The sequence below is a fragment of the Coregonus clupeaformis genome, unplaced genomic scaffold (assembly GCF_020615455.1).
Source record: "Coregonus clupeaformis isolate EN_2021a unplaced genomic scaffold, ASM2061545v1 scaf0112, whole genome shotgun sequence".
In the NCBI taxonomy this organism is placed as follows: Eukaryota; Metazoa; Chordata; class Actinopteri; order Salmoniformes; family Salmonidae; genus Coregonus; species Coregonus clupeaformis.
The window spans coordinates 116,475-132,917 of NW_025533567.1; the positions used below are offsets into that span (position 1 = coordinate 116,475).

The 16,443-nt window shown below is 43.1% G+C and overlaps 2 protein-coding genes across 3 annotated transcripts in view; one reads left to right on the forward strand and one right to left on the reverse strand.

The window, feature by feature from the left end:
- The first annotated feature begins 275 nt into the window (after positions 1 to 275).
- On the forward strand, positions 276 to 9,033 carry LOC121568629. The gene is made up of 3 exons (XM_045213482.1): positions 276 to 861; positions 7,094 to 8,485; positions 8,536 to 9,033. The coding sequence occupies exons 2-3, from the start codon at positions 7,113 to 7,115 to the stop codon at positions 8,711 to 8,713; spliced, it is 1,551 nt and encodes a 516-aa protein (XP_045069417.1). The 5' UTR covers positions 276 to 861; positions 7,094 to 7,112; the 3' UTR covers positions 8,714 to 9,033.
- Positions 9,034 to 11,576: 2,543 nt separating this feature from the next.
- LOC121568910 (liprin-alpha-3-like) overlaps positions 11,577 to 16,443 on the reverse strand; it is a 28,741-nt gene continuing 23,874 nt past the window's right edge. For both annotated transcript variants that reach the window (XM_045213438.1, XM_045213439.1), the window contains exons 29-32: positions 16,328 to 16,396; positions 16,026 to 16,188; positions 14,941 to 15,004; positions 11,577 to 13,064 (exon numbers count right to left, since the gene is read on the reverse strand). In XM_045213438.1, coding sequence (XP_045069373.1) covers positions 14,952 to 15,004; positions 16,026 to 16,188; positions 16,328 to 16,396 — 285 coding nt within the window. In that variant the 3' untranslated portion in view covers positions 11,577 to 13,064; positions 14,941 to 14,951. The remainder of the gene's footprint in view (positions 13,065 to 14,940; positions 15,005 to 16,025; positions 16,189 to 16,327; positions 16,397 to 16,443) is intronic.

Here is a 16,443-nt window from a genome sequence, read left to right on the forward strand (position 1 = left end):
TGATATCCCAGGGAAAGGGAGGGTGAGGTAAAGGTAAATCATAGCTTAAATTGCCCTACCTGATGTATTGATTTTAAATATTGGTTATTCAATCTATAACGTTTTTATTTACACCTAATAAACAACAGTTAGGCTATTTGGGGCTATACATTTTGTCTTGAGGAAACTTGGCATTCGATATCCCTCTCACAGATGTTCCTCGTCCTGTTTTTTCTTCTGTGCTTTCTTTCCCCCTCTGTCCTTTACCCCTTTCAAAAAACTCGTTCGCCCCGTCTTGTCCTCCCTCTCCTCCGCTCCACTAGCAACCAGAAGCTATTCGCGTTTAGGCTACAGGCGGAGATTTTGAGAACTGGGAAGAATTTGACAAACTTTTTTGATCCCAACGTAGCCTAAACGGACCGCAGCGCTTCGCTGCCAATCTTTATAGAGACATCGATTAGTTTACTGCGTATGTCGACTTCAATGTAAATAAATTATAGTTCCTCTTTTCATGGAATATGAATAACAACGTCAGGAGGATGAGATCTTGACCGAATCATGTATGGAATTTTTATTTTAGAAAACGCGTTGTCTGTCTTGTTTAAAGCGCGGTTAGGACGGAGCTGTTTTTGCGCTATTAATTTTTTCTTCCCATCGTTTTTTCAAATGGGTTTTCATTAATTCAAACTGACATGGCTAACTGATAGAAGGAACATTTTTTTTGTGACGTGGGAAGTTAATTTGAATTTAATATGAAAACGTAACTTTTTCATTTAAACCAATATTGAGAGTTTTACCACTTCGCCAACTCTCTCGGACCATTAGCCTATAACCAATGTGTTGTCAACTGGAAGGACGCGTTGTCCGGATCTCACCTAAACGGTAAAAATGTACTTGTGTTCTTTTTACAAACTGCAGTTCATGTATATGTTAATTTGTTTGCATATTGATTAACACAAGCTATGGACACTTTCGGTTAATACGCCTACTGTTGGGTTTGCCACAGCGCATTATTGTATAGGCCAGGGTTCTTCAATTCCGGTCCTGGAGGGCCGAAACACCTCTGTTTTTCATCCTCTCCTTCTAATCAGGGGCTAATTCAGACCTGGGACACCAGGTGAGTGCAATTAACTACCAGGTAGAAATAAAAAACAGAAGTGTTTCGGCCCTCCAGGACCGGAATTGAAGAACGCTGGTATAGCCTAATATAATTCCCCATCACTGTTTTTTTTCTTTCACAATTATTCAGATATGAGAATAGGCTACCGATATGTATGCTAGAGATCACACAAATTGACAGGTCATCAGGCCAATTGATCCATAATCGACTGAAATCTTGCCTATATGCTACTTTGTGGGAGTTTTTGAGATTTTAATGGTTGCTTACCTCTTATGTTAAAAGTAATTTATGACATTAAGTGCATAATGTCCCTGAAATATTAGACTACTATGATTATGTCCATTTACCAGTAGCGGAGTGCATTAAAGCCACAATCCTGAGTATGTGTTTCAGCCCAACAGTAGGTTTGGTAGGAAGCTGAGAGATGGGGTTAGGAAATGTAACCACTCTCATATTCATAGATGGAGCATTGAATGCAAGTACTGACAGTCTATTACATGCATGATAGTTTAAAACATTTTGTAGCAATACATTGTTTGCTTACTGAAATAAATAAGGCCTACAACCTTATATTTTGTGTTATGATGGAGTAAGAAGACAGTTATACTAAACTCATGAGGAATAATAAATTATATTCTTCAAGAATCAATGGGTATATCATTAATTGAAATCAAAATAACCAAAGAACAGCAGGAAATCTTCCAGATTATGCCTTTAACATGCCTGCAAACGTGGCCCTTTGCATGTAAATAATATCATGTGCACCAGCTTCAGTTGGTTAAATGCATAAGGAAAACGTTATGGGTTTTGCACCTACGATTAAGTCAGAACATGGTACCATATGGAATGTTTCCTTCAAGAAGGCTCCCTTCTGGCAGACAGCTTAATTCACACTGCACTGCTGCTCTCCGTTCTTCCTATGATCAGATTGACTATCACTTATCCTTTGGGTCAGTGCCTGATTAGATTTCACAAGCCCCTTGCATATTCATCTGAGTTTATGCTGTGTGTGTGTGTGCTTTTTTTGTGTGGGGTGTGTGTGTTTGTGTGTGTCCTAACGAAAAATGTATCAACCCCTACAAAAAATGTCCATTAATTATAATCCACCTAATCATTTTCATTTCATGTTGCTGCAGGATTAAGATCCTACATCTGTATGTGTGTGTGTGTGTGTGTGTGTGTGTGTGTGTGTGTGTGTGTGTGTGTGGTGTGGAAATATGAACTGATAGATCGGTACACAGAGCCAAGGCCAGAGAGAGGCCAGGGTAGATACCCAGTTAGACTAAAGCATGGAATGACACAATCATAGAACCGTAATTAATGGGCTGTTTGCACAGTAGGACAGCTAAGCACTGTTACATGCTCAACACACGTGAGCGCAAGGCTTTTACTCAGTCTCAGGCCATACTGAGAGAGAGAAAAACAAAGACAAAACATTAAGCTGCTGTAGTGTTTCCTCTGCTCTACCCACAGCAGGTGTCACAGGCGTGAAGTTGACCTCTGTCACAGTTAGGCTATGGTGAAGTCCACACATTGCAATGTCTAATGTGGTCTATGGACGGATGGTTTCAGTACACACACACGTCCATAAGGTTACGTGTTGACTCCAAAGAGATATGATTATCTCGACTGGTCTGGGCCTTGACAGAATGCATGATCTCAGACGGACAAATGGACATCCGGGTTATTACCCACACATGAAGGGGATTAGTTGTTAACAGGATAATTGCACAGTAGCCACTGCCAGGTGTGGAGCCAGCTTTATGGAATTCTCTTCTCACTGTTTCCTAACAGAGCCTCCCAGACTAACTCTAGCTTCCCAGTCTCACTCCTCTCTCATCCTCTCTCTCACTCCCTCTTTGTCATTTCAGACCCACAATATACTTATCAGGTAACCATCTAAAAGATAAGTCAATCCAACAACCATAAGGCACCTATCCCTAATCACCAGGATTATTTGTGAGATTTAGGCCTAGCTGTAAATTGTACCTATGACTTTGTTATAATAGTGTTACGTTTTGTCTGTTTTATTTGAAGTTAATAAAAAAAATTAGTGTGTTTTTGAACTGTTGGGCAGTTTGGTCTTCTGTAGGAACTAGGTGGAGTGTTTTGGTTTGGGGTTAGATGGTTTGTTTTGACAGCATTTGGGGTTTGGATTGTTCGTTTGGATAATGTTTGGAGGTTTTGTAAGTTAGTTGTGAAAGTCTTATGTTTTCTTATAGTTTTGGATCTGTGGTTTTGGGATGTTTTTTCTATAGACCGAGTGGGTTCGTTTGGGGGATTGGGTTGTCTATTAATTTGTGAGATGGTTTGAGATTTGCTAGTTGGGACAGTGTTTGTGTCTTGTCCAGACAGCTGAGGAGTGAGGAGGTCCTTGTCTGGCCATGCAGGGAGTGTAAATGGCGCGTGTCATTGTAGCAAATGGAGCATGATGTGCCACAGAGTACACACCGCTCGCTCATATGGTCTCCAGCACGTGTGTCTGCCTGCCTGTCTGGTGTGTGTTTTCAGAAAACCTTACAACCAGCTCTTCCACTAAACACACACACAGCCTTAGATCCAATTTTTCAGAGCCTTAGATCCAATTTTTCAGAATAAACCTGTTCATAAACTTACATGGGGATCATAATGCCACTGATTGAATAATTGACTGCTGTTCACCTCTCTGCGTCTCTTTCTACCCCCCCCCCTCTCTCTGTCTCTGTCTCTGTCTCTGTCTCTGTCTCTGTCGCTGTCTCTGTCTCTGTCTCTGTCTCTGTCTCTGTCTCTGTCTCTGTCTCTGTCTCTGTCTCTGTCTCTGTCGCTGTCTCTGTCTCTGTCTCTGTCTCTGTCTCTGTCTCTGTCTCTGTCTCTGTCTCTGTCTCTGTCTCTGTCTGTGTTGTCTGTTGCATGTTCATCTATAATTGACAGTGCTCTGCTGCAGCTCACCACCTGCCTGGGCTGGAACTAACCAGAACCCAGAATGGCACTTCAGGACACTTTATTTGCACACAGCACACCTGCGTTTACGAACTTACGTATGGCCCTGTACCAATAAGAGAAAACAGGAAATGAGTCCTTTGATGTGATTTACGTATCACCAGGGAACGAGGCCCACAGCATGCAAACATAAATGTATGGCTGATGTGTCATCTAATGTCCTTGGTTGTTCCACTAATCACTACTGCATTGTGTCCCAGGTGTGGTCAGGTGTAGTGAATTTCCTGTCATTTCTCTTTCTCTCGCTCTCGCTGTATCTTTCTTTCTCTCTCTCTCTCTCTCTCTCTCTCTCTCTCTCTCTCTCTCTCTCTCTCTCTCTCTCTCTCTCTCTCTCTCTCCCTCCCCCTTTCTCAGTCTCTCCCTCCCCCTTTCTCAGTCTGTTGTCTGGTCTGGGGACACCTGAAGGTAGCAGTAAACCCACATCACAGACATTCTGAGCATTCCACCTTTTTAACTCTTTCTAAATGTCCTCCCCTTTTTCACACAACAACAGATAAATAGAAGTGACACTTGACTCAGCCTTGGAAGTGAGTTCATCTTTTTCTGGGTGGAGGCCACATGCTCTCCCAGAGGAATTCTCATAATCATGGTTGACTAGTCCTAGATGATGTGTGACACCATCACGATATGCCACATACGGAACAGGCCTCATCAGACAAAAAGAGAACCAGAGGAAGGCATATGTTGCTGTACTGATCAGTGTTTCCTCTGTATTCATTTAACAGTGGCACATAGTCGCTGCTAAATCGTTGGCGCCACTGAAAAACAACAACTTTTTTCTTCTTCTTCTGCCAAGATCAGAGTGACAAGTTCAGAGTGACAAGTTACAACAAGTTACATATCTTCCTCAAATTCTCATCAGATCTTCAGAGAAACCTCCCAGGTAACTAGCTAGCTAGTTTGTAATCCTGGAAGTGTAGCCAACCCATAGAGATAGAGGACTCTAGTGCCCAAAAGCCGGTTTTAACATGGGCAGCGCCAGTGAGGACTTTTACAATTTTGAAGTAGTCAACTGGGTGGGACTTCCTATGGGTTAAGGAAGGATCACATCATTCCATCCAGGTCATCAGGAGGGATCAGCCATTGAATTATACTAGTGAGCAAACATTCCATAACTGCAGGTGACAGTAAATCACCAACCTTGGTTTTATACCTGTTCAAACAACACACTCCAGGTGGCAGTATGGTGACAGTATGCACCTTTTCAGTTTGTTTACCAACTCAGACGTAGTAGAAGAGGACAATTAACTACTTCAAAATGGAGATGGCCTCAATGGCGCTGTCCATGCTCTCACAGACACCATAATGGGACAGATACAATGTTGTGTCCTCTAACTATCTCAATGAGCCAACCCTATTAATACAGACGTAGGATCTTAATTTGATCACCCTGTTGCAGGAGAACTTTCCTGCAATGCAGGACATTTAAAAACGTGTAGTGTATTTGAGGTTTAAAAAGGCTTCTGAAGTTTGTAATTTCCACTTTGACATTTCAGACTTAGATTTTTCGTAAGGGAAAATCATCAACCCCTACAAAAATGTCAATTAATTATAATCCACATAATAATTTCATTTCCTATTGCTGCAGGATACTTTTCCTGCTGTAGCAAACTGGCTCAAATTAAGATTGTACATCTGTAGATGTATGTAATAATTATGATACAGTAACTTTACGCTAGCTAAATTATTTTTGGGGTTCATATATAATTGGCTGGTGATGTCATTGAGATCAAGAGATAAAAGGAAACTGTCCTAGATTTTCAGAAGAGTTTCAAAGGAAGAGAACATAATTACATTTTGGAGTAGAATGTTCTTAAAAAAAAATCCTTAATGTTACACTCTTACATGAAACTGCCAATCCAATGCCATAGTTGACATACCAATATGACATTGACGCTCAATCAATAGATTATTATTGTAGTAGCATATTATCTTGAAAATGCTGAATGTGATGGTCTGCTTTGCCCTCTGGTGGCAGGTGTGAGTGAGAGGACAGAGGATCAGGGAATTGGTTAAAGGTCTCTCTGGTATTACTCATCAGTCATTGTATTCAAAGGAGGTTGTGGTGTAAACTTTCAGAGAATTGGCCAAGGGCCAGGATTTGCTGGAGCTTTTGAGAAGAAAAAGAGACTGTTCTTCAAGTATTTCTGCTTTCTCTTTGTTAATGTTTCCCAGTCTAGGTTAAGCATCTGTCACAACAACAATTAAGTGATTAGTTCAGTTATTACTGTGCAATTCCTTATTTTCTGCCACAAGGCATTTATTGGATCAAAGCTTGCATGTTTACTCATCTGCAACATGTATGTTTTTGCAAACTGATATGCACCAAACGTCTGCTAAATGACTAAAATGTAAATGTAAACCAAATCTGTTGACCAAAGGGATTACTTCGCACACAACCATAGATTGTGCACAGAGGACAAACTGCAACTACAAACATTTTATGTTTTATGCCCTTAAAAGTTGAAAAAAGCCTTTCGAAAACCTAAGGCCGCATTATGACTGCTTGAGTTGTAATGAATTTCCTTTGGCTGTGAAATGTATGACCCACAGTCTACACACATAGCAGGATTGTAGAGGCTCCATCTGAAGGCCAACCGGGCAGCAAACCGGGCAGCCAACCAGGCACCAACCGGGCAGCCAACCAGGCACCAACCGGGCAGCCAACCGGGCAGCCAACCAGGCACCAACCGGGCAGCCAACCGGGCAGCCAACCAGGCAGCCAACCGGGCAGGCAGGGGATCAGTTCTGCTGCATGTCCATTGTTCCACAGTCTCCTCACATGGACAAACTGAGCTTGCTGCAGTTTTCCCCATGTTCCATGAGTTCTGCTAAGATTATAAAGCTACCTCTACACTTCTATAGTTAACAGTAAATCTACAGGTTAGCACCAGTAAAAAGGCTTGTTTTACCTTTTTATGAGAGTGCCACATTTACTGTACTGAACACTGTTTTAACCCAATTTCTCTCTCTCCTCTTTCTCTCTCTCTCCCCCCATACCCGTCACTCCATCAGTTGATACGTGTTGGGAGTGATGCACTGGCTTCCCCTGGTTGCCATGGTGATTGCCTCGGCCCTGCCCTTCCCTCACAGCCCTGTGGCCAGTACTGTTGCTGCGATGATGGAGCCCGGCAGTAGCCTGGACAACCACACAGAGGACATCGATGACTCTTCCAGTCGCTCCGGATCTTACGCCACACTTCCAGCTCCTCAGGCCTCTGTGGACTACAACTCCCACAGTAATGCCTCACTCAAGGACTACAACTTGACTGCTGATTCTGGCAGAGCAGACAGTACAAAACACCTCAGCATGATGGGTGTCAAGAAAGACTACAATAACCCCTCCATAATTAAAAAGGAGGTGCAAACTTTGAAAGGGAAGCGAAAACAACAAAGTTATCTGTCAAAAAGCAATTTTCATACAGAAAATACAAACAGCGTCGGTTTAAATAAATATTCTAACACTGATGGAGGAAAACTCGGGAGCACCAATGGCAGCAGTCGTCAGGACTACCCCTCCCAGGAGAACTATGTACTAGGGGACTATAAATCAGACAGCAGTAGAGCTGGTGATGACAGCAGCTTTACAGACATGGCTCAGAAGGAAAACCCTCATCACTCTCTAGACCCCAGGACCGATAAACAGGATCTCAGACCTCCCAACATGTCTGTGGTGGAAACGTACAAACCTTCCACTACTGCTGGACACCACAGTCAAACTGGGCCAGATCCCTCCAGTCAGAGGGCCCCGCAGAGAGCAGAGGCTAGGACAGAGAGCAGTGATAACAGGGGAGAGGAGGGGTGGGAGGGTGGGCCTTGGGCAGGGGCTGAGAAAGGTCCGGAGCTGTCAGAGGAAGGCTTAGGACTGGAAGTAGGACTAGGTTTAGGGCTGGGTCTGGGAGGTTTACAGGAGAAGCAAGAGCTGGTGTTTTTAGATGCACATCCGCGGGTCCTGTTCTCTGCCTCTCCTCCAGAGCACCCACCCCTCCTCCTCATGCTGGAGTCAGGCATGCTGCCCATGGAAGGAGACGACAAGGAGGAGGAGGAGGAGGTGGCGGACGCAGACGGACACATGGAGGGCCATGGGGACAGAGAGACAGACGGGAGCGTGCCGCTGAGCTGGGTGGACACTCTCAGGGGGGCTAGGGAGCCCCCTCGCCCCGCCCACAGGCACAAGCGCTCGCACTTGTCCCACACCAGGCGGGGTGAGATGCCGGTGTGCGAGTCGGAGAGCGTGTGGGTGACGGACAAGACGACGGTCATCGACGATAAGGGTCACACGGTCAACATCGTGCCAGAGATCAAGACGGTCAAGGGGCTGCTTAAGCAGTACTTCTATGAGACTCGCTGCCGCCAGGAGGGGCAGCAGAGGGGCGGGGGGCCGCAGCGGGAGGCAGGGGGGCAGGGGCCTCGGCAGCGGGCACAGGGACAGAGGCCATAGGTGTGTCCGGGGCCAGCTGCCGGGGCGTGGATATCAGGCAGTGGGTGAGTCAGTGTAAGGCCAAGGACACATATGTCCGAGCCCTCACTGTTGACAACAGAGGTCTGCAGGGCTGGAGGTGGGTCCGCATCAACTCATCCTGCGTGTGTGTTCTACTGTCCAGAGTAACCAGGCACTACAGAGGAAGGGAGTGAGGGCAGGAGATGGAGGAGAGGTGGAGAGGGAGAGGATAATGTGGAAGAAATGTTAGCACAGATAATGCTTGGGACATTGGATGTTATGTCAGTGAGACAGTAAGTGTTACTTTCTAGGCCAGGGTGCCTCTGCTCTTAGACTGACGAGCCTCTCCTCATGGACTAGTGCCTATCAGTCTGTCTTCCTCTCATCCCTCACTCTCACTCCTCTCTCTATCTTTACTAATAGCTCTCTCTGAATCCCACAACATTTTATGATATTTTAGTCATTTAGCAGACAATGTTATCCAGAGCGACTTACATTAGTGCATTCATCTTCTGATAGCTACACTCTTAGAAAAAAGGGTTCCAAAAAGGTTATTCGGCTGTCCCCATAGGATAACCATTTTTGGTTCCAGGTAGAACCCTTTTTGGGGTTACCCTCTGCGGAAAGGGTTCTACATGGAACTCAAAAGGGTTCTACCTGGAACCGAAAGGGTTCTACCTGGAACCAAAAATGGTTCTCCTATGTGGACATCCGAAGTACCCTTTTAGGTTCTAGATAGCACTTTCTTTTAAGAGTGTAGGTGAGACAACCCCACCACCCATCACGGGCTCAGTGCGAGTGACTACACAAAAACAAATGAACCTCAACACTATAACTTAGGGAAAACTATCATATCAAAATAATGATTTTAGAAAAGTACTGTTTGTTTCATAATTGTTTTCATATCATACATGTTATTGCTGAGTAATACTGTATGTAAGCATGTTTGATATTAATATATTTCTTTATATATGTGTACAATATGTGAACAGTATGCTTTTATGTATGAAAGTATGTACCTATGTATATTTATAGAGTAAGGTATGTGGAATGATAGGTTTGTTGTTGTTACATGATTCCAGCCTCTGCTCTGAATGGGAGGGGCACCACCTAATGATTTAGCCTGATACTGCTCAACACTCCATACTGAGCACTGACCATCCCCAGTCCTCCTTTGTGAAGTCTCACAGAGAACATTATCACTGAGTGCTTTAATAGTAAAATAGAGAGGAGAATGGAGCCATGTATACTGTGAGCACAATGGTGGGTGTCATCATGATGCCCATACTGTTGTCATGAGAGCAACAGTCCATTTACAGTGTAGCCAATCATATGTGATCAGAACATTTGATTGACCAATAGAAACCATGCAGCAGTGTGACAACCACAGAAGCCTTATATCTCTGTCTCTCCCTGTAGTTAGATCATTAGATCATTGAAGAATTCCATTCAACTCAGTTTGCAGTTTGAACTCTGCACTCTAATCACAAAGAAGCTGTTATAAAGGATCTGTATAGTATATGCAGTACAACATATTTATACATCTGGCTTTTTATAATACATGTATGTATATTGTAAAGGCCTGTTTCTTATTCCATAAGTAAAAGATAAACTATTACAACTTATTTTATCATGATTTTTATGTATAATGGTCTCATCGGGCAAGTGTCAATGGTGTGATCTATCAGTGTGTGTTGTCTCTCTTTCTGTCATATGCACATACAGTATATACACTACCGTTCAAAAGTTTGGGGTCACTTAGAAATGTCCTTGTTTTCGAAAGAAAAGCAATTTTTTTGTCCATTAAAATAACATCAAATTGATCAGAAATACAGTGTAGACATTGTTAATGTTGTAAATGGCTATTGTAGCTGGAAACGGCTGATTTTTAATGGAATATCTACATAGGCGTACAGAGGCCCATTATCAGCAACCATCAGTCATGTGTTCCAATGGCATGTTGTGTTTGCTAATCCAAGTTTATCGTTTTAAAAGGCTAATTGATCATTAAAAACCCTTTTGCAACTATGTTAGCACAGCTGAAAACTGTTGTGCTGATTAAAGAAGCAATAAAACTGGCCTTCTTGAGACTAGTTGAGTATCTGGAGCATCAAAAGCCATATCTCAGACTGCCCATCTTAATCTTTTCTTTTTATTGGCCAGTCTGAGATATGGCTTTTTCTTTTCAACTCTGCCTAGAAGGTCAGCATCCCGGAATCGCCTCTTCGCTGTTGACGTTGAGACTGGTGTTTTGCGGGTACTATTTAATGAAGCTGCCAGTTGAGGACCTGTGAGGCGTCTGTTTCTCAAACTAGACACTCTAATGTATTTGTCCTGTTGCTCAGTTGTGCACCGGGGCCTCCCACTCCTCTTTCTATTCTGGTTAGAGACAGTTTGCACTGTTCTGTGAAGGGAGTAGTACACAGCGTTGTACGAGATCTTCAGTTTCTTGGCAATTTCTCACATGGAATAGCCTTCATTTCCCAGAACAAGAATAGACTGACGAGTTTCAGAAGAAAGTTATTTGTTTCTGGCCGTTTTGAGCCTGTAATCGAACCCACAATTGCTGATGCTCCAGATACTCAACTAGTCTCAAGAAGGACAGTTTTATTGCTTCTTTAATCAGCACAACAGATTTCAGATGTGCTAACATAATTCTAATGATCAATTAGACTTTTGAAATGATAAACTTGGATTAGCAAACACAACGTGCCATTGGAACACATGACTGATGGTTGCTGATAATGGGCCTCTGTACGCCTATGTAGATATTCCATTAGAAATCAGCCGTTTCCAGCTACAATAGCCATTTACAACATGAACAATGTCTACACTGTATTTCTGATCAATTGGAGGTTATTTTAATGGACAAAAAATTTGCTTTTCTTCTGAAAACAAGGACATTTCTAAGTGACCCCAAACTTTTGAACGGTAGTGTACATACTGAACATGCTTCTCACAAATACACAAACCAATGCCTCTCTTCCCCTTACACACTCTCCTGTTGTCTACACACGTGCCAACCCCAGATACACAAAGTGAGAACACACTTTGGGATGATGTGTAGTACCACGAGACACTTTATTTTGTCTTTTAATCATCATCATCATCATCATTATTGTTTATGTTGCAGGTGTCATTTTCAACTTGTATTATCATCTTCGTCGTTAATATATTTTTTCAATCATAAGACAATTTGTTTTCCAAATGTACACATACAGTAGCATATTTTAATGACCATTTTTTATGTTTCATATTTACTTTTCAAACTAGGTCAAATTAAATTAGTCAGAAATAAGTATTAAATGAACATGTACATACAATTATTCAATACATACATACATACATAACGAAAATAAATATAGTTATCATAAAAACATAAAAAATTAAAATAATAATACACACATTTTACAAATTGTTCCCCAGGCTTTCATCCTCATAGGTTTGATTTCTACAGATATATGTGTATCATCTTCACCCCCCAAAGTTGACTTCATTGTCATCTTGGTTGTTTGACATGCATCGAAACACAGAAGCTAAAGGTTTTTCTTGACTTCCAACGGTCTCTTCTCTCTTCCTGGATCTGCTCATCATCCTTCCTGTCTTGGTTTCTGTTATGGCTTGCGTGCAGTAAATGAATCGTCTCCATCCTCTTTTCTTCTGGTCACTTTGACTGTTTTATCTCCTTCGTCACACCTCTATCTTTCCCCTCGTCTTTCAGGGGCACCCAATGAACCTGAGCTGATGATGAGAGCCGTAAAGTCCACCACATCCAGAAAGCCATTACCCTGGGCTTTGTACTAGACCTGCAGGATGTAACCTGGCCTCAACAACATGTCCCCCCACTCTAATTTACCTGGCTTTAGTGGATACCTACAAACTACTAAATGACATCACAGCCATTTAACACAATGCCTCTGTGTGGCCCCCCATCCCATCATATCTCCACTGCTGTGGCCCGGCCTTTGATCTCCACAATAGACTCCATTCAAAATAGATTACACTAGAGCCTCTCAGCTTTCAAGGTGCCAATGGATAAACCATGAGTAGAGGAGCGGCTTGCTGCCCCTCTGATGTGGCTGGAGCCAAGATGGCGGCCTGAATGGGACATGGTTTTACTGCACCACTCTAACCAACTTAGGGGAACCCCTGACAGCACCATAGAAACTAACAGATAGAGAGCCACAATGGGTGACACTGGACACCAGTCTCCTCTCCTCCTTCTCAGCACACAACTCCACATCACACAACCACATATTGAGACGGAACAAAGAGAGAGATAAAACAGTCTTCCTGCCTCATCCTACCCTTCCATCCATGTACGTACAATATAGATCCTGTCAATATTTCATACATTCTTCATGTCCTTTTCCCTTTGTTGTTTCTCCATCTTCGTCATTTCTTCTTTACCACTGTTATTGCAGAATGGTCAGACCAATAGATTTATATTTAATAAATGTATATATTCATTGCTTTTCCGCTGCTTTCCCCTCCTGTGAATGAATGAGAGGAGGGCAGTCCAGTCGTGATCCAGTCACCATGGCCCTGAGGAGAAACACAGGATTACTCTCACACACCACTGCCCTCCTGACTTCACTCAAACCAAATACCCACCAACCAATGAACCAAGCCCACCGTTAAAGACCTCACCCACAAACAATTACAGTGCCTTCGGAAAGTATTCAAACCCCTTGACTTTTTCCACATTTTGTTACGTTAGAGACTTATTCTTAAATTGATTAACAAAAAAAAATCCTCAGCAATCTATACACAATACCCCACAATGACAAAGCAAAAACTGGTTTTTAGATATTTTTGCTAATGTCTTAAAAAGAAAAAACTTAAATACCTTATTTACATAAGTATTCAGACCCTTTGCTATGAGACTCAACATTGAGCTCAGGTGCATCCTGTTTCCATTTATCATCCTTGAGATGTTTCTACAACTTGATTGAAGTCCACCTGTGTTAAATTAAATTGATTGGACATGATTTGGAAAGGCCTGTCAATATAAGGTCCCACAGTTGACAGTGCATGTCAGAGCAAAAACCAAGCCGTGAGGTTGAAGGAATTGTCCGTAGAGCTCCGAGACAGGATTGTGTCGAGACACAGATCTGGGGAAGGGTACCAAAAAATGTCTGCAGCATTGAAGGTCCCCAAGAACACAGTGGCCTGCATCATACTTAAATGGAAGAAGTTTGGAATCACCAAGACTCTTCCTAGAGCTGGCCGCCCGGCCAAACTGAGCAGTCGGGGCAGAAGGGCCTTGGTCAGGGAGGTGACCAAGAACCCGATGGTCACTCTGACAGAGCTCTAGAGTTCCTCTGTGGAGATGGGAGAACCTTCCAGAAGGACAACCATCTCTGCAGCACTCCACCAATTAGGCCTTTATGGTAGAGTGGCCAGACGGAAGCCACTGCTCAGTAAAAGGCACATGACAGCCTGCTTGGAGTTTGCCAAAAGGCACCTAAAGACTCTCAGACCATGAGAAACAAGATTCTCTGGTCTGATGAAACCAAGATTGAACTCTTTGGCCTGAACGCCAAGCGTCACGACTGGAGGAAACTTGGCACCATCCCTACTGTGAAGCATGGTGGTGGCAGCATCATGCTGTGGGGATGTTTTTCAGTGGCAGGGACTGGGAGACTAGTCAGGATCGAGAGAAAGATGAACGGAGCAAAGTACAGAGAGATCCTTGATGAAAACCTGCTCCAGAGTGATCAGGACCTCAGACTGGGGTGAAGGTTCACCTTCCAACAGGACAACGACCCTAAGCACACAGCCAAGACAACGCAGGAGTGGCTTCAGGACAAGTCTCTGAATGTCTTTGAGTGGCCCAGCCAGAGCCCGGACTTGAACCCGATCGAACATCTCTGAAGAGACCTGAAAATAGCTGTGCAGCAACGCTCCCCATCCAACCTGACAGAGCTTGAGAGGATCTGCAGAGAAGAGTGGGAGAAACTCCCCAAATACAGGTGTGCCATGCTTGTAACGTCACACCCAAGAAGACTTGAGGCTGTAATCGCTGCCAAAGGTGCTTCAACAATGTACTGAGTAAAGGGTCTGAATGTGTATTTTCTGTTTATTCTATTTAATAAATTATCTAACATTTCTAAAAACCTGTTTTTGCTTTGTCATTATGGGGTATTGTGTGTAGATTGATGAGGAAAAAAAACAATTTAATCAAATCTAGAATAAGGCTGTAACCTAGAAAAATGTGGAAAAAGTCAAGGGATCTGAATACTTTCCGAAGGCACTGTATATAACCAAAGCACCACAACAAACAATGTAGCTCGAAAACAAGTGGAGCCACTTCAATTTGCACATGTGCAAGCTATCTGGCATACCTGAAGGCAAACCATGAGAGAACTCTAACTAGCTACTACATGTGTGTTTAATGTGTCGATTGAGGGCTTCTCACCTCCATGTCTCTTAGCAAGAGTATGTCCTGACTGAGGCTGCCTCACCGCGAGGCCCAGAGTTCACTGTGGGAGAAGAAGAAGAAAGAGAGAGAAACATCATAAAAATAATGACTAAATAGTGTTGAACTTTTCCATGATGTACTATTATAAAGTCGTGGGAGGAGGAAATTGTTGTAGCCTTGCCCTCTGAAGTTGCTGTGTCCTGTTGGAGCGAGCCATTTGAAGGAGGTTTAGCATATGAATATCCAAGCTAATGCCATCAGCGTTGGAACTAGCCCAATAATAGACTAAAGGAGCCTAACGTTACTCCTTATAGTCCAAGGACCTTACATGTTCTGTTTAGAGGCAAAATGGCCAGATACTCCATCTAAACGTGATTCGATTCTCAATTGTGATACGGTTGTAGAAACATAAAGCCCTCTACTTTCATATCACATCAAAATAATTTCACAAATACAAAACAGCGCTGTAACATTGGAAACATGGCCGTGTGGGAACCCTAATCCTATAAAGGTGTGTAGAAATGTAACCTTTTGTTTTTAGAAAATGATTTCTCACTGAAATGAAAGATCAGTTCCTTATGTTTCCAAAACTGTACCGCAAGCCATGCATGTTAACGTTTTTAGAGCAAGCGTCGGGGTTCTTAACAAAACTCTACCGGACAGAAAATACTATCGTCAATCGGCGCTAAAGTTAGTAAGCGTCTATGAATGGGGTACATCGGAACATACTCACATGTGACACTGGTCTTACATTTCTTCTCTTACGTAACATGCAAACAGCCTCAAGACAAATGTTGTTTTTATCTATTAATAAATCAGACTGCCTAGTTTATATTCTGTGATATCTGCATGGTGCTGAACCTACTCATGATAAGCCTGGTCAGACATTGGATCAGTACATAATCCCAGCTATCCAATTGAAAAAAGTGTCATTATCGATACTAGCCCTGAGTATAACTAGCCCAGAGTTTTAAGGGGTCATATATTGTCCAAAGCGTGACCTTCTGAGTGATAATAGAAGAATAGGAAACTGAGAGCGTGGCCAAAGGGAGGGGTCAGAGGTCAGGGGTCATCCTACTCACCGTCACTCTGAACCTTTCTCAGGGTCACGGAGGGCGTGGAGATGGCGGAGGCACGGAAGTTAGCAGGCAGGGTCTCCGACGAGTCCGAGGTCACCCCCCTCAGGTCCTTCTCCCTGAACATCTTCCTCCAGGAAGGGGAGCGGGTGAATGTCTTAGTCCCATCCTAACGGGGGGAGAATAGAAAAAGGTTATGTCTGTCAACATTGTCATAATATCAAGTTAGAAAGAATTACTTTTATGAGGGGGGGAAAAATGCAGTCTTCACATAATTTCTGAACTAAGCGTACTGTTTTCTTTAATACCTCATCTGGTCTTCTCTCTGTTCCCATAGAGATGAGGGAGTTGTATTCCTTCTCTAGGAGTTGTCTGGCCTAGAGGAGAGATGTGAGGGTGGGGGGGTACAGATAAGAATCAGGTT